This window comes from Phyllostomus hastatus, unplaced genomic scaffold (genome assembly GCF_019186645.2).
Source record: "Phyllostomus hastatus isolate PE091 unplaced genomic scaffold, TTU_PhHast_1.1 phas_contig_58, whole genome shotgun sequence".
Classification (NCBI taxonomy): domain Eukaryota; kingdom Metazoa; phylum Chordata; class Mammalia; order Chiroptera; family Phyllostomidae; genus Phyllostomus; species Phyllostomus hastatus.
The window spans coordinates 58,893,162-58,913,006 of NW_025333916.1; the positions used below are offsets into that span (position 1 = coordinate 58,893,162).

Genomic DNA, 19,845 nt, shown 5'->3' on the forward strand with positions numbered 1-19,845 from the left:
GAAGAAACAGCTAAGAGCTAAAAGTGGGGATAGGGAATTCTGTTTTATAAATATACCTCTTAGCACTATTTGACCTTTTAAAACATACATGTATTACTTTACAAAAAAATTTTAATTTTTAAGTATGTGATTTAGGGTTTTAGCTTACCAGGAAGAAAATGGTCCTTTTGAAATTAGAACGCAGCGTGTAAGACCATTATCAGAGAGCTCTCCCTCTCCCTGGCAATCTGGATCATTACCAGCCGAAAATTATGGTAATGGTAACAGGAAATCCCTCCTTCGGTATCTGCATTTGTTATGGGCTGACTGATGTCTCTCCCAAACTTTACATATTGAAACCCTAACCCCTCATACCTCCGAATGCGACAGGATTCGGAGACACGGCCTTCAGAGAGGTGACTAAGTTAAAATGAGACAATTCAGGGAGGCCCGAACCCCACCTCAGGGGTATCCCTGTAAGAGAAAATCTGGACACACGGAGAGACCGCAGGGGCACACGTGGGGCACTGTGAGCACGGGGGGGAGGGGGGGTGCTCTGCAAGCCACGCTGCGAGGCCTCAGAAGGAACCGAACCTGCTGCCACCTCGATCTCAGGCTTTAGACTCCAGACGGTGAGAAAATAAATTTCTGCAGCAACATTTTGTTTTGGCAGCCCTAGCAGATGAATACAATATTTTTTACTGTTTCTAAGTTCAAAACTCAATACTGATACTCTATACTTCTTGTGTTTAAAACATTATCTAGCCTGGCTGGTGTAGCACAGCGGATTGAGCGTGGGCCTGTGAACCAAAGCATCACGGGTTCGATTCCCAGTCAGGGCATGTGCCTGGGTTGCAGGCCAGGTCCCCAGTAGGGGGCATGCAAGAGGCAACCACACATCCCCCTCTTTCACTCCCCCTCTCTCTCCCTCCCTTGTCTTCTCTCTAAAAATAAATAAAATCTTTAAAAAAAAACATTATCTTCAACAAAGAACTTTTCTCAGGCCAATCTTAATAGGCTTTCCAGCTTCATCTGGAATTTGGGACAGAACTGAGCCTCACCATCTCTGCAAACCCCCCAGAAGGAGAACCTGACAGATGAGACTCAGAGGTTTTTGGCAAGTTCACACTGCTCCCCACCACGCTCACCAAGACAACGAGTCATGGGCCCTCCTGCCCCCACCCCCGGCCCTGCAATCCAGAGGGCCAGCGCAAGGGATGGGGTAGCTCCTCTCCATTCTGAATTTTTTAAGCCTCTGCTACTTTGCTTAAATATTTTAATTAATAATGTTAAATCCAAGGCCAAATTACACAGATATTTCACAATGGGAGAAAAAAGTCTTTGTTAAGTAAGACTCAAGGTGTTTAAGTTATAGCCCTAACTCTCAATCCTTTTCTTAAAAAAAAAAAAAAAGAAAAGATTTTATTTATTTATTTCCAGAGAGAAGGGATGGGAGAGAGAAAGAAAGAGAGAGAAACAATGTGTGGTTGCCTCTCATGCGCCCCCTACTGGGGACCTGGCCCACAACCCAGGCACGTGTCCTGACTGGGAATTGAACCAATGACCCTTTCGTTCGCAGGCCAGCACCCAATCCACTGAGCCAGTTCAGCTTCCATTTTGACCAGACCCTTTAGTCTTCACGGTGCCTTTACAAAGCAAATCTCACAAGCAAACAAGCAAATGTCCGACTGCAGCGCCCAGCCTGCTGTAACCGAAAGGATTATCTCAGAATCAGAGAGTAAAGTGCCATTTTTAAGCTACTATAATATAAAAGGAAACTCTAAATTTAACTACTCTTTCTATAGTTCAACTAATCTCAAAACCATCCATGGCTAAGAAATTACAGCAGCTTCCTGAAAGATGGCAGAGTAACGGAATGCACCGGATATACAACAAGGTCGGTCTGGAAAAAGTCCAGCCATTGTTAATGTAACAAGAATGGTTTGTGCAACATTGATGTAGCCTGAAAGCCAAGGAGAGGAGATTGGAATGCACATGAGTGAACAATGCTGACTTCACTGTACTGGTCAGTGGGGGGCGGTAGACACCACCGTTGGGTAAGCATGTGTACTGTGTGGCCGTCCATTCAAAATGACTCAGTAGAACAAAGACTCTGCATCCAATTTTGCACTAAGCTTGAACATTCCTCTGCGGAAACTATTCAGATGATTCAGAAGGTCGCAGTCACGGGAAACTGGTGACTGGCAGCTTCATCGCAACAATGCACCCACTCATGCATCCTGTCTCATGCGGGGTGTTTTTGTGAAACATCAAATCACCCAGGTGACTCAGTCCACCCACAGCCCAGATTTGGTGCCCTGTGACTTCTGGCTTTCCCCAAAACTAACATCACCTTTGAAAGGGAAGAAATTTCAGACCATCGATCAGATTCAGGAAATCTGAATCTGGTTCAGATTTAGATCACAACAGGGCAGCTAATGACGATGGGGAGAACTGTTTGAGATCCCCAGGTACCTACTTTGAAGGGGATTGAGGCGTCATTGTCCTATGCACAGTGTTTTTTGTATCTTGTATCTCCTTCAATAAATGTTTCTATTTTTCGTATTACATAGCTGGATACCTTCTGGACAGGCCTGGTACTTCCTTCTATCAAAACCTCATTAAAACATATGTGAAATTAGTGAGGAAGAAAACTCTACAGTCACAGCAAAAATGAACTGTGGAAGTCAAGCACATTCTTATTTCCGATAAGGCTTTCTTCAATCTCCAATACCAAGCAGACATGATTAAGAGCAACCAACTTGGCTGTGAAAACACAATTCAAGAAGTATTTTCTTTCTAAGATCTAGTTCATTGATATCTAAATAAGTAGTAATCTCATCTGCCCCAACGACCCCCAAAATCTCCAAGCCCTGTCTTACTTACGAGGAACCTTTCCCCATTATGTGCACAGATGAAACACTGGGAAATATGCACAATATTGGTAACACTGGCAGGCTGAGACTTGGAAATATTACCGTAGAACCCATTTAGGCCTGAACTCCATCACAAATCAACCAGTCTCCTCTCATATCATGCTCTAATCCATTTAATTTCAGCCCCAGGCAGCTTTAAGAAACAGCTGGGGTGATTCAGAACAGATGCATACGTTCTGCTGTTAAATAAGGAAGTGCAGGAGGGATTCAAAGCACCCTCTCAAGTGTGCTCCCCCAGCACCATGTGCTAAGCACCTACTCTGTGCTAAGCACCTACTCGGTGCCTGTTCACGCTGCCAGGAAAAATGGTGCTAACCAAAAGCAGCCTGGGTTCTGTGACCTTCCTGGCCTCCAAGGGTGACCACAATAATTACAAGGTTGGAAGAAAAATTACAGCACCAAAGAAGAAAAGGGGGGCAGAGAATACACATTAAGCTCACCCAAGAAATGAATGTTTTAGGGAAAACTATTAACTACTTCGGGGTGATAGTTAAGACAATGTAGAAGTTATGAAATTAGAGCAGAGCCAGACAAATTTTGCATCAGAAAAAAAAAAATTTCAAAAGCAGTTAAGTTGTAGCAAAAATGTGACAAAAATTTATGGGACACATACCAAAAAATGAGGAAGAAATTAGCAAGAATAAGAGGGAAAGGAATACCGGACCAAGTAAAATTTAACTCACGCATGGAGAGTAGCGTATCTCCCACCTATGAATAATAATGCAAGTAACCCCCAAAGGACAGACAGAACGAAATCAAGGTATAGCTCAAAACTTTTTTTCTAATATATGACCATTTCATCGAATTATAAATTAGCAGTGTGAAGGCATAACTTCTTCTCTTTTGAAACACTAGGAGACAGTCACCAAAGTCTAACTGCATGAACGTTCAAACAAAAACGGAGACAGGGGCCTGGAGAGGTTGGTGCCTGGCCAGCAACTGCAGAGAGCTCATTTGAACGCACGGGTGCGCCCACTCGAGGCAAGAACAAAGCAAACAGACGGGGTTTACTTAGTTCTTCAGTCATGACTAGTTTGTTTTCTTTAAATGGAAAATTAATGTACTAATGTTCATGGCTGGGTAAGCTGAAAGAATATTTTAAGGGCACAAAGAGTCACCAAAGTCCTAGAATAGTACTGAGGGTGACGTTCATTTTCTAAAAATCTGCAGTTCCTCTCCTCAGAATTTAACTTAGAACTAAGTAGGTGAAAAAACATGCATACATATGTTTACTGCAGTGTCTTGTACAAGAACGAAGACCGCAAGTAACTTAAGTGACCAAATGCAAAAAACAGTTTAAAACATTGTTACTCCAACATAATAAACTCTCATAGGAGGGCTACAGAAAACATTTTTATAAATGTAACAAGAGCAAACAAAATTTATCCGGGCATTCTACATTTTCCAGCTACGCAGACAAGATTTACATGCAAATGACGATGTGAAAAGTTATTCCGCAGTGATTTTTTTCAAATTGGACTTACTACATTGTAGTCTTTTCCGTTAAAAAAAATCCAAAGGGAAGTTTAAAAAAAAACAAAAACAAAAAAAAAACAAGGATAGGAGTTGGCGGACTGAGCCTGCCCAGGAGCAGGACTGCGCGCCCAGCGCCACCGCCAGGCGAGACGGCGGTCTGCAGCGGGTCTGCGCCGGCGCTGGCTCCGCAGCCGCGCAGACCTGCACTCTGTCCCTGCGTGAGCGTGTGCACCACACGTTGGCCGTGGGCGGACTGGATCACTTCAGCTCTCTATTCACTCGTCTGTAAACACAGGAATGCCACATATCCCACGCAGGTAACTGTAAGGAATACGTCAAGTAGTATGCATGTCCATCGTGGCTGGCACAGAGTCAGTGCTTGATTAAATAAAAAATGGTAGCTATTCCTTCCTAGGGTTATTTATTTTCCATTTCTCCCAGAGCCGCCCCCCATCCCGACCTGATCAGCCCTCACTGTTCTGGGATAGCCAGTTTCATCTCAGCTCTCTGACTGGCCCCCTTCTCCGCGGAGGGTCAGTAGCGCGCCCTCATCCAGGCACGTACGTGTTCCGTAGATAGTAGCTGTAACTTCTGCACATCTAGCTCCCGTCTCCCTGAGCTTCAAACCCACCGACCTGCTCCATCCTTCCCCTCCCCATCAACACCGACCCTGAGATGCCTGGCTTCCGCTGTCCAACCCTTTTCCCGACTGTGGTGAATTTTCAGCAGGTCACTGCCAGACATCTCCTCGTAGGGCACCAGGGCCTGGACAGGGACGGCACCAGTACCACGAAACCGCGGGAACACTGTCGGGTCGCAGAAGAGCACGGATTAAATTGACTTGAATTTAAATCAGATTTTTTAAATGATTACTATTTCTAAAAAATATAAATCTAGTTAATACATAATATAATTTAGGTATACAATTTACTGTAGTGAATACTCACAACATTCCCACCATGTACCCAGACACACTGACTCGAAGTCCCACCAGCCCTGGCAGAGCAGCCCTGGTAGCAACGCCTGGCGGGTCAGGAAGCACAGCAAGACGGACTGACCTGCCCAAGGTCACCCAGGCAAGACGGACTGACCTGCCCAAGGTCACCCAGGCAAGACGGACTGACCTGCCCAAGGTCACACAGGCAAGAGGGACTAACCTGCCCAAGGTCACACAGGCAAGACGGACTAACCTGCCCAAGGTCAAACGGGCAGCGAGCGGCCTGCAAAGCCAGAAGCTGAGCCCAGGTCCGTCTGAAAATATTGTGCTTTTTCCAAATGGTAAGTGAAATGTGATAAACTTTTTTAAAAAGATAATCCTGAAAAGGGCATTACACAGTATAATAATACAAATATGAACACCCTTTTATCAAACACAAGGGGTAGAAGTTAACATGTCAGAGGAGTCCTTAATGTACAGTCTTGTAGTTCTGAAAAGAAGAGTAGGCTAACAGTTCACTCACCCATCTGAGAAACACGCAGGGCTGCCCACAACAGTGCTGCCGCCACTGTGGCCTTTCTCCTGCCTGAGAAGACGAATCCCGTCTCCTCGAACCCCGTTTTAACACCAGACACCGAGAAGCCGTTCTACGTATGAAGCCAATTTAAAAGTTACTTAAAAACTAAGGTATTATCAGAGGAGATGTGAAGGGCATAAACTATAAGCATACAAAATACAATGGCAGGTGTAGCGGGTTGAATAGTTTCCCTCCTCCCCAAACTCAACTCTGCCTGGAATCTCCAAAATTATCTGGAAATAGAGTCTTTGCAGACATAGTGAGTTACGGATCTCAACATGAAACCATGCTAGATTTGGGGTGAGCTTTATGTCCAATGCCTGGGGTCCTCCTAGGAAGAGGAGAGAAGGCAGAGAGACACCACGGACACACACAGACAGAAGGGGGCCGCGTGAGGACCGAGGCCGAGACCTGGGTTTTGCGGCCACCCACCAGCCGAGGAACGCGGGCAGCCACCGGCAGCCGGGAGCGGCAAGGCGCAGACTGCTCCGCGGTGCTCTCCAAAGGGCTGCGTGACCCCGCTAACCCCGACCGACCTGTGAGAGAATCGGTTTGTGGTTCTTTGCTACTATAGCCCCAGGATGCTGATACAATAGGTTCATCAGTTTGGGAGTGAGTTTTCTGCAATGATATTCACCATGGACATTCACAGGTTAACGGAGTTACGGTCTTTGGGAAACAGGTTTTCCAAAGGGCACTGCACATGCCCGAGTACTCTTCAAGGAGCACACTGTACAGAGCCGGGGACCCAGCAGATGCCCGGGGGCGTGACGTCAGTCACTCCCCTGTGTCCTCCCACAGCGACATCCCGAGGGGGAGTCACCTGGCTGGACGGGACTTCTGGCTCCCAGCACCACTGCTCTGGGCTGCAGCGGGTCCCCGCTCCTGCGGTTCTCTGCTCCCTGCAGTCGCGTCTCCTCCTTCGCGGGCTATCCACGGCCAACCCTTCCGGCCCCTTCCCCAACGCTCTGGTCTGGGGCCTCTAATTGTCTCTGGGCCAGAAGAATCACAAAACTAAAATTATTAAAATAGATTTCATCGAGTATGCTCTACGAAACCCTAGGACTGGAGACTCTCCACAGGGAAAAAAAAAAATTCACAATCAAGAAAATCTGGGAAAGGACATCTGTCTTCCCGTTCAAAACCGCCGTGGGCCCCGGCCGGCAGCTCGGCCGTGAGCGCGTCGTCACCCACCCCGAGGCTGCGGGTCCCTCCCCGGTCAGGGCCCACGTGAGGAGCACCCAGTGAGTGCATCGGTAAGGGGAGCTACAAATCAGCGTTTCTCTCCCTCTTCCTCACTCTCTTTCTCTCTCTCAAACCAATAAACGATTTTTTAAAGCAGATGTTTGCACAGGATTTACAAACAAAAACAAAACCTCGCCCTGACCGGTGTGGCTCAGTGGGCTGGGCATCACCCCACACACTGAAAGGCTGCTGGTTCGATTCCCAATCAGGAGACACATCTGGGTTGTGGGCCAGGCCCCCAGGTTGGGGGGGGAGGGTGAGAGGCAACCAATGTTTGTCTTTTACACTGATGTTTCTCTCCCTCTCTTTCTCCCACCCTTTCTGTCTCTAAAAACAAATAAATAAAATCTTTAAAAAAAGAAGCTCATGGACTTCCAGCCAAGATGGAGGTGTAGGTAGACACACTGTGCCTCCTTGCACAACCGAAAGGAAAACAACAACAATTAAAAAACAAAAAACCACCAGAACTGACAGAAAATCGAACTGTAAGGGAGTCTGACAACCAAGGAGTTAAAGAAGACACACTCATCCAGACCAGAGTTCCGGCCAAGCTGGGGGGGTAGGTAGAAACCCTTTGCTTCCTCTCACAACCAAAAGGAGGATAACGGCCAATCTAACATCAATAAACAACCAGAAGCACCAGAAAATCAAACTGCGCTGGAGCTCCAACAACCGAGGAACTAAAGAAAAAATCAACCAGAACCACCAGGCCGGTGTGCCAAGACAAAGAAATAAGGCCCAAATGAAAGAACACAGCAAAACCTCAGAACTAAGCGATGAGGACATTGCCAACCTAACTGATGGAGAAGTTAAAGCCCTGGTAATCAACATGCTCACAGGACTGACTGAGCTTGGTTGAAAAATGAAAGGACAAATGAAAGATACCCAAAATGAAACAAAGCAAAACATTCAGGGAACCAACAGTGATAAGAAGGAAGCCAGGATTCAAAGCAATGATTTGGAACAAAAGGAAGAAATAAACACCCAACTGGATCAGAATGAAGAAACAAGAATAAAAAAAAAATGAAGAGAGGCTGAGGATTCTCTGGGACAATCTGAAACATTCCAATATCCAAATTATTGGGGTGCCAGAAGGAGAAGAACAACAAGAAGTTGAAGACTTATTTGACCAAATAATGAAGGAAAACTTCCTCAATCTGATGAAGGAAATAGACTTCCAGGAAGTCCAGGAAGCCCAGAGAGTCCCAACGAAGTTGGACCCAAAGAGGAACACACCAAGGCACACCATCATTAAGCTACCCAAGATTAAAGACAAAGACTAAGAGCAGCCACAGAAGACAGTCACCTACAAAGGAGTTCCCATCAGACTGTCAGCTGATTTCTCAAAAGAAACTTTACAAGCAAGAAGGGGCTGGAAAGAAGTATTTGAAGTCATGAAAGGCAAGGCCCTACATCCCAGATTGCTCTATCCAGCCAAGCTTTCATTTAGAATGGAAGGGCAGATAAAGTGCTTCTCAGATAAGGTCAAGTTAAAGGAGTTCATCATCACCAAGCCCTTACTATACGAAACATTAACGGGACTTATCTTAAAAAAAAAGAAGATCAAAAATATGAACAATAAAATGACAACAAACTCATAACTATCAACAAATGAACCTAAAAGAAAAGAAAAACAATGAAAACAAAAATTAAGCCAACAACCAGAACAGGAACAGAACCAGAGAAATAGACATCACACACAGGGAGTCCAGTGGGGAGGGGGAAGGAAGGAATAGGGGGAAAAGGTACAGGGAGGAAGAAGCATGATTGGTAGGCATAAAATAGATGAGGAAAGATAAGAAATGGTACAGGAAACAGAGGACTTAGAGAACTTACATGTACGACCCATGGACATGAACTAAGGTGGGAGGAATATTGAGGGGACAGGGTGGAGGGGGGTAAAGGGGAAAAAATTGGGAAAACTGTAATAGCACAATCAGTTAAAAAATACTTTTAAAAAAGAAGCTCACTATGCACATTAACACAGCAAAGGCTCTAAAATGCCCAGTAGTAAAGAACCCCGTTAAAAGTTGTCTAGCCTGGTATTCCAGTCTTACTTAACTGGAGAGGTTGTTCCTCCTGAGGTTTTAAAACAATGCCCCCACACTGATGACTCTCCCAGAGCGGGCAGTGAGCAGTCTGACCGCTCTCTTACTCCCTCTTTCTTCCCAGCACATCTCGGCAGTTTAACGCCATCCTACGATAATCTGTGCTTTCCTTACTGATAGGAACAGAAATATTTGCCTTGAACTCAGTTACCGAAATACTTCAATGTTAGAATTTCAGAAGCACAATACTTGCAGAACTATAGTGTCCTACACCTTAGGAAATACACATGGTCGCATTTCAGCCTCGCAATAATCCTAGCTTTCTCAAAACGAGACTGGAGATTCCCCACCGACGAAACTCAGTTGCAGCCAAATTAAGTGCTCCTCCCTCATCAGTCAGAGCCAGAAGTGGACTGTGCCAGGAGATGCATGGCTGAGATGCCCCCCTTTCCAAAGCCCAAAGTTTTACTCTCCACACTGCCACTGCTTTGCAGTAGTGCGGAGGTGCTGCTTCTGGACGAAACGGGACACCTGCAGACAACTGACAGCAAAGGTTACCGGAATTCCCGTCTCCCTCCCAAGAAAGGGCAGAGCTGTCAACTAAATATTAGCTAAGGAGACCCTCTCTTGCTCTCCAAAGGGAACTCTGTCTCACTGTGGGACACTGTAACGAATGCTCTTCTAATCAGATACGTAATCCTGAATTGAATCAAGATCATACTTTGAAAGAGAGGATTTTAAATAGGAGAGAGATGCCACCCACAAAGACAGAAATATCTACTGAGAATATTCTAATCACCTAACGATGTCATTCCCATTCTAAAATCAAAAGGATAGAAATCTCACGACTAAAAATACTAGCGAAGAAAGCTGCCCTGGAGAGGGGTAAGCTTTAACAGCTGTACGTGGAAATTTGAGACAGCTACCTTTTTACAAAACATTTCAGGCGCCCCGAAAGGCACGCCACACATCCACGTCTCACGGCCCCCCACCCCCATGGCTCAAGCATTAGACAGTACAACTGAAGCCCAGTGTGGCTCCTCCCAGATGCGTCTCCTCCCTCTCTCCCCAGAGGTAACCCCTCTCTTGAACGTGGTGTTTGCCTTTCCCACAAGTATGAGTCCACAAACAATACAGGAAGATTGTTTTCCCATGCTTAGCTTGCCAATTTAATTTTGTGTATTCTTTCACTACACACTTCAAAAGTACAAAAGGATACACAGTGAAATGTCTCCCTGCGACCTACTTCCCCTCCCCTGAACAACTAATGTAACACCGTTTCATTTGTATCTTTAAAGAGACACTCTATACAGGAGCAAGTGTTTACAATTAGATACATAGCTGCCCTGCTTTTGTCCATAAATGGAAGGTATACTATAGGTATTGTTCTATTACTCCCTTACTTTTCCTTTTAAAACATACACCTTGGGCCCTGGCGGGCATAGCTCATTGGATTGAGCTCGGGCTGCAAACCAGGCATCGCAGGTTCAATTCCCAGTCAGGGCACATGCCTGGGTTGCAGGCCATGGCCTCCAACAACTGCACATTGATATCTCTCTCTCTCTCTCTCTCCCTCCCTTCCCTCTCTAAAAATAAATAAATAAAATCTTTAAAAAAAACATACACCTTGGAAACTGTTTCTTAAATTATATAGTCTCTTGGTTTTTTTTTATTTTTGCAAGGCATATCACTATATGAATAAACCATAATTTAACCATAATCCTATTAGAAAGTTACTTCCAATCTTTTGCATTTACGAACAATATGACAATGAATGACTCATTATTTCACACACAGGAGTATATAGAATAAATTCCTATAAGTTGAATTACTGGGTTAATTTTAATAAATACTGTCACACTCTAGAGGGATGATACCAATTTGTATTCCAACCAGCAATGTATGTTTTTGCATGTTTTTTTAAATTTACATAAATATCGAGTATACATATCCTTCTACTTCTTCCGCTTTAGTGACCTAATTTTATATACTTGTGATTCACCCATGCTGATATATATAGTTCATATATAGATTTTTTACTTAAATGTTTAAACAACTTGCCCTGTGACTCATTTACAAAGAAAACACTCACCTATTTAACTGACATTGCAGTTTTATGTGGAAATACTCATCAACTAAATAGAGTCTACACACAAACAACGCAAAGGCAGCCTTCTCTGGGAGCACTGACAAAACACTGCCATTCTGACTGACTGCAGCATCCTGTGAGTCTTTGTTCCGAGTCTTTGTTCGTGGGGCCTTGGTACTGGTCCACCTGGAGGAACGGGGCGTGGACCAGCAACGGAGGGGAGACTGACACCTTGACTACAGGTGTGGGGGCCTGGGAGTGACAAAAGACAATTCAAGCACAGTTCCAAATTAACCCTAGTTGTCTGTTTAAACTTTCCCCTCAAAACGTCAGGGGTAAGTTACCAAAGGATTTTTCTTTAGCCTGTAATAGGAAACAAAATAATCATCATAAATTTACAGTTCCCTCATAGATTCCTTTTCTATGTTAATTTTACCAGTGTGTTTAGCTAACTTTAAAAGCTCTTTCTACTCCAAATTATCTCCATTGAAATATATGACTAATCATATTATTCTTAACAATTCTCGTCACATTAAGGCTAGTGTTCTTTGCCGGTATCACCACTAGAGGAGCTATTGTTGCCTGTTCACTGAGCAACTATATCCTTCTCTCCCTAGAATATCCATTTCTGTCTGGGGATCTACCCTGTCCCCCTACACTATCCAAGTACTTCAGAAGAAGGTTCCCCTCCCCCACCTGCTACACACACACACACACACACACACACACACACACACGAGTGGCCATATCCCTCCAAGGGCAATTCCACTCCCCTTGCCAGTGCCTACCTAGGAACCAAAGCCTAAGCCAGTTGGCACAGGGCATCCCTGGCCAGAGGGACTGGAAGAGCCAATGAGGTTCATGAGAGGAACACCAACATTTCCTCCGGAAAGAATTGCAGAAAGAGATGTTCTCTCTAGGCTGAGTTGAATTGTCTATCGGGGCACAAAGCACCCCAACTCTTTAACAACTTACAAATGCACTGGTTAAGGATTCTGACCAACACCCAATGATGTATTTACGAACAAGCTGAGCCGTCTCTATGAGACCTAGGATCCCGCGGCTCACACGGGCCCTGCTACATCTGATGAAGTTACTGTCTTGGACGGTGAGGCACTGGGGGGGCAGGGGAGGGTGAGGGACAGTAAGTCACTGTCGCTCACGCCACAACCACATCACAGACCGGATCCGGGAAACAAAACAAAAAAATTTCCTCTTGCCTTCCTATCTGCTATGCCAAAAGCCGCCTAACAAATTTAAAAAACATTAAAAAAAAGAGACCTGACTCTGCTCAGGTCTGTACTAGGAGAACGAGCATCCCAACCCAAGCAGAGCTGTGGAAGGGGCGAAGGTGTCAACACGGCCACCACCATTTGGGGCAGGGGGAGGGACAAATGAACTTTTCTTACCAGTACTTGTAAACTAAAAGCAGTCTGCAATTGCTAACCAGCAAAGAGACAGCACACCAAAATAAACAAATAACCTGGGGAACACGACCATCTCATGACCTAATACAGACCCACCCACATGGATGCTATCACCCTATTCTGCCATTTGCTTCTTGCTTTTTGTACATTGTTGGCCCTGCTGATTTTCATCAGAAGGTTTCGACAGTTGCTTCCCTGTGCGGCTCTACAGCAATTTTTCAGTTCTGTGAGTGAGAAAGGGCAAAAGAAGGAAGGGTTCTCCTGTTCCAACCCCAGATAAAATCAGAAAGTGTTTATTTAACTCTAGTAGAACAAGGCTCAGTTAGTTAATTCACTGTACAGACTTTCACAACTTTTCCGACTTTCCAGTCAAACATTACCTGCAAGTCACAGGCTGCTCCTGGAAAGCCAAGGCATGAATTCTTGTCAGTGTCATACTTTTTTCCTCTGCCTCCCTGATAACAAAGTCAAATGTTTTAAAGACAAAAAAATATGCCTCACAAAGTTTTAAACTTCCTGAGCCTAAATTGATGGACCAAAGAACAAACAAGTTTGCTATTTGCAGAATACTGTTTGAAACACACGAGTAAGAGAATCCACACACTTTTCTTAAAAAAAAAAAACAAAGTTCAAATGATGCGCACTAAATTGCGTATTAAGACGTAAATGCCCTGTGAAAACAGAGGGAAAGGAACTCCATTAACGATCTGGTGAACACTATCCGGGTGCAACATCCGCACGAGCTGCCAGGGTCGGGCTCGGCGCAGGGACTGCAAGGGGGTCCCTCGGAAACGCTGCAGGCGAGTCTGCACTCAGAACAGAAACCAGGCATCGCAAACACAGGACCAGGTTATTGTGCATCGGCTGCTCCGAAAAATAATTAGTCACCCTTTCCGACAGGATGGCCATTTTTTTTTTTCCAATTGTGTAAGCTACCCCTAAAGCAACCTGACTTCGGGGGGGACACAGTTCACACTGGAGAATCAGCCGAGGCAGGCACGCCGACAGCCCCCCGAACAGGACGGAAACGCGGACAAAGCCGAGAAACGCCAGGCAAGCGGTGGGCTGGCCCCGAGCCGAGCGAGCGCGCCCCGCCGGGGCGAACCAGGGCGCCCGCGGAGCGCGCCGCGAGCCCCCGCCCGCACCTGGGAAAGTTCGTCCCGCCGCGTCTCCGCCCCTCGCGCGGGCGAGCCCCCGGCCGCGGCGCCGTCGCCATGGCGACCGGCCCCCGCCCCACCCCCACCGGCCCGGGAGGGCCCCGGCCGGCCGCGGCCTCGGGCTCCGCGCCCGCCGGACGCAGGAGCGGGGCTGTCGAGCCCGGGGACGCGGGACGCAGGGGGCGTGGGGGATGAAGCGGCGCGCGGGGCGGAAGTCGCCGTCCCGGGGCCGCGGCGCGGCCTCGCCCGGGGGTCCTCACCCTTCACTTTGCCGAAGGTGCCGACCCCCAGCGTGTCGCCCAGGATGTAGTGGCCGATCTTCACCCGCCCGTCGTGTTTCTGCTTCTCGGCCGTCGCCATCTTCCTCCAGGAACTGAGCCTGCGCATGGCGCCGCGGGAGGGGGCGGAGGGGGCGGGCAGGGCCGCGCCGGGGGCGGGCGGGGGTGTGGGGACGCGGGAGGGGGGCCCCGCCGCCAGCCGCCGCCCAGCGCAGCCCGCCGAGGCCCCGCCGCCGCCGCCGCCGCCGGCGCAGACGCTCCCCCTGGCGGGGCGGGAACCGTCTCCCGCGCTCGCCCGCATCTCCGCCGCGCGGCGCCCGCCCACCTGCCCGCGGGACGGCCGGCCGGCCGGCAGGGCCGCCCCCCAGGGCCGCCCCCCCCCCGCCCCCCGGGCTCCTTCCCCGCTGGGGTCTGCCCTGCCGATTTCTGCCGGGTCGGGGGGCCGCTCTGCGGTGCCTGCAGCGCGCTCGGGCCGAGCGGATGGGCGGCTAGTTCCCAGTGCAGCCTGCACTGGAACGTGGTGAGGACACCGCCCTGCCACCGCCTTCCAGCCTTTGCGTTTTCCCTGCGCGGGTGGAATCCCGCAGCCACGGGCAGTTGTCAGTTACTTCTGTGACGAGTCCCCCACCCCCCTCCCGCCGCTCCTTTTTTTTTTTTTCCAATTTTTTTAAATTTTTTATTTTTTTACTTTGAGCCCGTAAGTTGCCCTTCGGCACCGCGACAGCTCGAACGGCGTTGTGGGGTTTGCTTCCACCTGGACGCCTTCCTGCAGTTTCCTCCCCCAAGCAGGCTCTGATGGAAGGACTAGGTTGGGGATGTGTGTGAATATATTGGGGTTCAAGGACTGGGATATTACCCACACATTTTGAGGCATGCGAATTGCATTTTAGATTACCCTTAAAATGTAGACTTTCACTGAACTGAAAATAACGCTTACAGTTGCACCCAACAGATCAGTCAACAGTTGTTTTTTTTATGTCAGTAAAAATGAGCGGCATTTAAACTATATTTTAATGAGAACACTTTCTCACCATCTGTAAATGAAAATGATTTGCACTTTCCAATCTGAAACAGCTCTGGCATTAAGACTTAATTGCTTTCTGGTCCAGGGGGCTGGGATGCCACCGCACTAACTCCCCAGGGCCCTGGAGGCACGTGTGGGCATGCCCTCCTTGGGCGTCCTTGGGGCAGCTGAGGGGCTGGACTCTTATCAAGTGTTGAACCACTTTTCGGTTTTTCGTTCACTGAAGGGATGGATGTTCCTGTGAACTTGAGAATGTACTTTTTCTAATCCAAGCATCTTTATTACATCTCTTCCCCAATGTGGACATCTTTTGGTACATTTTATTCTGGTAACAGTACGCAGTTGAGGAGGGCGCCGTGGATCCCCACCATATTTCTCATGATCTACAGGTAAAGGCTGAAACAGAAGGATTATCTGAATTCTTGGTAAATTTATGACGAATCTGTTGTGTACAAACAAGAGACCCCCACACACTCTGCCACAGTTTGTAATCTGCCTGGGGGCCTCTGAACTGTTGAGCCAAAATCCAGGCCAGGAATGTGATGACTGTCCTCTGCAGAGGCTGCCAACAGGGAGCCACACAAGAGGAGGGGACAAATATTTATTATGCTTGGAGAGTAAGATCTGGGCTATTATCTATACAAATGGCATCATGTTATATCACAGCGGAAGCAGACAGTATACTTATTTTTAATAAATATACTTTCTTTGTAAACAACAAAAGGAATTTTTAAGTGAGTTCATTACTCAATGTGGGCAGACTGTAGTGTCCAAAAGAGGCAAAAAAAAAAAACCAAAAAGCTTTATATGATCTTAATTTTGCAGTGTCATAGCATTTGGGCCAGTGTCAATGGGCAGAGTTTGACTCTTCATGAAAATAATATTAAAAAGTAAAAGACTGAAAATGTTATTTTTTTCCAATGAAAGTTGCCAACTGTCCTAACTTGTGCAGGCTTTTTATTTATGAAATCAAAGCAGCGTGCATTAATTACTGCTGTGTTTCAAGCAAGGTGCTGCAGAGGAAGGAAAAGCCTTTGAGCTCAGAATTACGTGAAATGAGCAGAGCCAAGGTACAACTGTCCTTGGAGAGGGCATCAGTTCCTTCTTTATTAAGGGCTGCTTGTATTCTGAAGGGCCAAAACGCTAAGAACTCTTTTATTACTGAGATATTTAGGAGGGGCAGTGGTTACTGTTGTTATTTTGCTTTCTGGTTTCTTCACCTTCACTGGTTTGTCTTGGGAGCTTCTGCAGCTCAGGCTTTGGGGGTGTCTACCAAGCAGAAAGCGCTCTCTGGATTCTCTTAAAGGGGGAAAAAACCCTTCAATTTCCTCCCATCCACATAATAAATTAAATTACTTTAAATATGTATCTGTTATTTCTTTTAACCTAAAAGGAAAAAAAAATCACAAGGTTCCTCGGCTCTGCACAGTTCCAGGAAAGCCACAGAGCATCTTACAGGGGAACAAACAGAAGCTGAATTTCGCAAACCCACTGCCAGTCTCTTCCTGAAACTATGAAGACCTGACTTGGAAAGTAACATAAACTTTTTTGTATAGCAGAAATATCAGGAAAGTTTGCTTTTCTGCTTCGGGGTTATTTTAGATTATAATTCTATTTAATAAGTATGTATTAAATGCCACAACTCACTCAAAAGCATTGCTGGAGAAATAAAGCCTAAAATCATAGATCAAAGGACTGACTAGCAACTTAGAAATCATCTTATCCAGTCTCCCATAGTCTGAGCAGCTTATACTGCTGTGGTTTTTCTCGTCCTGTTAAAAACTGAATGTTTCCCTGGCTGGCGTAACTCAGTGGATTGAGCGCGGGCTGCGAACCAGTGTCGCAGGTTCGATTCCCAGTCAGGGCACATGCCTAGGTTGCAGGCCATGACCCCCAGCAACCACACATTCATGTTTCTCTGTCTCTATCTCCCTCCCTTCCCTCTCTAAAAATAAATAAATAAAATCTTAAAAGAAAAACAACTGAATGTTTCTGAGAAAGCAAGGAATAAAATAAGCCCTCTTTATTTCTTTGCTTTCCCTCTTTCCTTCATTCCTTTTTCAAAATGTTTGCCACGTTTTCTTCCACTCTCTCTTCCTCTTATTCTCCCACTGACCCCTTCCCCAGACCTTCACTTCCAGGCTCTGGTAACTACCAGGCCCTGTGGACAGATACAAAATGACGAGTCACGTTCCCAGCTCTGGAGGAGTTTCTCATCTAGGATTCTCTTGCGTTCTCTCCCCCCTCCTCCTGGGATAGATACCATTCACACGTCTGACATCTGCCAGCGCAAATGCAAAGATAAGGTAGACTGTGGCTTCCACCCGGTTTCTGGGCCCGTCCGTTCTAACCCTGTCCCTATCAAAGCAAAGCAAAGCAAACTGGAACATCAGTGGGCAGGAGTGGCATTAGAGAAGGAGCCTTGAATCCGTTCTAGTTCAAGGCGAGGGAAAAAGTACTTGTTTTCCGACTTCAGCCCTTCAGCTTTTATTAGCACAAGTAAGTCACAGTACATTTCAGTGCTGATGAACACACACCAGGATGACCCAACACTGGGTGAGACGCTCAGCAGTTCTTGTCAGCTGCTTCCTCTGTGGCCCTTCAGAGATTCTAAGGGAGCTGAGGCCTCCTAGCTCTGAGAGACATCATGGTGTTAGCACACCCGACACTGTCAGGTGGACATTACACTTCCTCCATGTCTTCCTCTAAGTACAGTCATTAGAGGTAAAAATTCTGAGCACTCCACTGCTATTAATGCAGCCTAATATTCCCTTAGCTCAGTTGCAGTTATGCTGTAACTAATATTCAGTATTTATTAAACAAACAACTAGGTGGGTATTAGGCAGTTTGCTAGGACTCAGAAAACAAAGGAACAGTATCTGCCTGCAACAGGTCATAGCAATGTGATAGATGCTACCGTAAAAACACATCTGGCTGGTGTGGCTCAGTGGATTGAGCCCCGGCCGGCGAACCAACAGGGTTGCTGGTTGGTTTTCCAGTCAGGACACATGCCTGGGGTGTGGCCAGGTCCCCAGCAGGGGGCGTGTGAGAGGCAACCACACACTGATGTTTCCCTTCCTCTCTCCCTTCCCCTCTAAAATAAACAAATAAAATCTTTTTTTAATATTTTATTTATTTATTTTTAGAGAGGGAAGGGAGGGAGAAAAAGAGAGAGAGAAACATCAATGTGTGGTTGCTGGGAGTCATGGCCTGCAACCCAGGCATGTACCCTGACGGGGAATCGAACCTGTGACACTTTGGTTCACAGCCCAAGCTCATCCACTGAGCTACGCCAGCCAGGGCAACAGATAAAATCTTAAAAAAAACCCACACATAATTGGCCCTAACAGGATTATGAGAGGAGGGTATAACCTTTAATTGTGGAGGCCCATGAGGGCTTGCACTTGAATAGGTTTAGAGGAGCAATATGAGATGGTGCTTCTTACTCAAAGGGTGGCAGCCATGGCATGGGGGAACTTGGGGTAGGCATCCCACGCAGGGGACGAGCACGTGCAGAATCACAGAGGGGAGGAAGCCCGAGGCCCTCTGGAGAAGAGCCAGTGGTTACAGGGGCTGAGGTGAGGGCACGCTGTAGACTGAATCCCTAACCCTGGAGGTTTAATGCGATCCCCAGGTAGATAATGCAGGAAGTGAGTTGGATTATAGGACACCCTGGTAGCATCTGAGAATCGGGTCAAGCTTCAGATCCAGACCCACTTCGATCGGCCTTAGTGTAATTAACCAAGCTGTGCTTGGCTGTGTCCTAAGGTACCGCACCCGGTCTTAAACAGTGCTTTCAGCGTCCCAGTTCTGTGTTAAGGCAAACATTTCCCACACTTCCCTGGCAGGAGAGACACCGTGATCCCGAAGGTGGTTTTCCCAGGGTGAGGCTTATTCACCGCACTCTGGATGTGCTGACCCCTACGATTTCCCCGAATGTGGGAAACCTAACTGCATAATTTGTGGTAGTTGGAGGGCCGTGACAGTGCTCCCTCCGGACTGAAAAAGAAGCCAATATCTCCACTTTCCTCTCTGGTTAGTGCCTGTGAGCCACAGAAATGCACCTCCTCAAGGATACAAAAATAAGAATGCTGTTTCGGAGTTGGACAAGTGTTTGCAGGCCATGAGTATTCTGCCTGTTCCACAGTTAGATTTTTTGACCAATTGGCAAGCCTATTTGCAAACAATTCTTAATTACCTGGGAGTGCATGAATGATGGGAGCAGGCGAAGTGCGTGGTGTGGTGGAGAAGGTGGACTGATGGAGATAAAGTCTGACCTTGAGACTGGACTTGAGCTCAGGTGGTAGGAATCGCAGGAACGTGCTTCCTTGGCTCCCTTTGCCTTTCAACCGAATCCCCACCAAGTAGCTGAGGAGCATCAACCAGGAATACTCCGCAAATGCTTAACCCACGCACCCCTGCACAGTGAGAGTTGTTTTTCTGTGCTCGCTTCAGTGTTTTTTTTTTGTTTTAGGGTTTGTGGGGTTTTTTGTTTTTGGGTTTTTTTGGATAATAATGGCTTTAAGTGCCTGACAGATACTAAATCTGAAATTAGGGCATTTTAGTGCCATTACTTAAAGCATACATGTGCCTTTCATTCTAAGACTAACCTGTGTGGATGAAGTGTGTTGAGTGAGTGACCGAGGTGGGCATGGGTTGGGGTGGGCTGCAT

At 46.9% G+C, this 19,845-nt stretch overlaps 1 protein-coding gene and 1 non-coding gene across 2 annotated transcripts in view; one reads left to right on the forward strand and one right to left on the reverse strand.

Moving 5' to 3' along the window:
- PRKAA1 (protein kinase AMP-activated catalytic subunit alpha 1) overlaps positions 1 to 14,258 on the reverse strand; it is a 32,724-nt gene extending 18,466 nt beyond the window's left edge. Inside the window, exon 1 of the mRNA XM_045847834.1 lies at positions 14,132 to 14,258. Within this exon, the coding sequence (XP_045703790.1) occupies positions 14,132 to 14,258 (127 nt within the window). The remainder of the gene's footprint in view (positions 1 to 14,131) is intronic.
- A 4,748-nt stretch (positions 14,259 to 19,006) lies between these two features.
- Positions 19,007 to 19,171, forward strand: LOC123825003. The gene has a single exon (XR_006786793.1). It is a non-coding gene; the product is annotated as a U1 spliceosomal RNA (small nuclear RNA).
- The last annotated feature ends 674 nt before the right edge of the window (positions 19,172 to 19,845 follow it).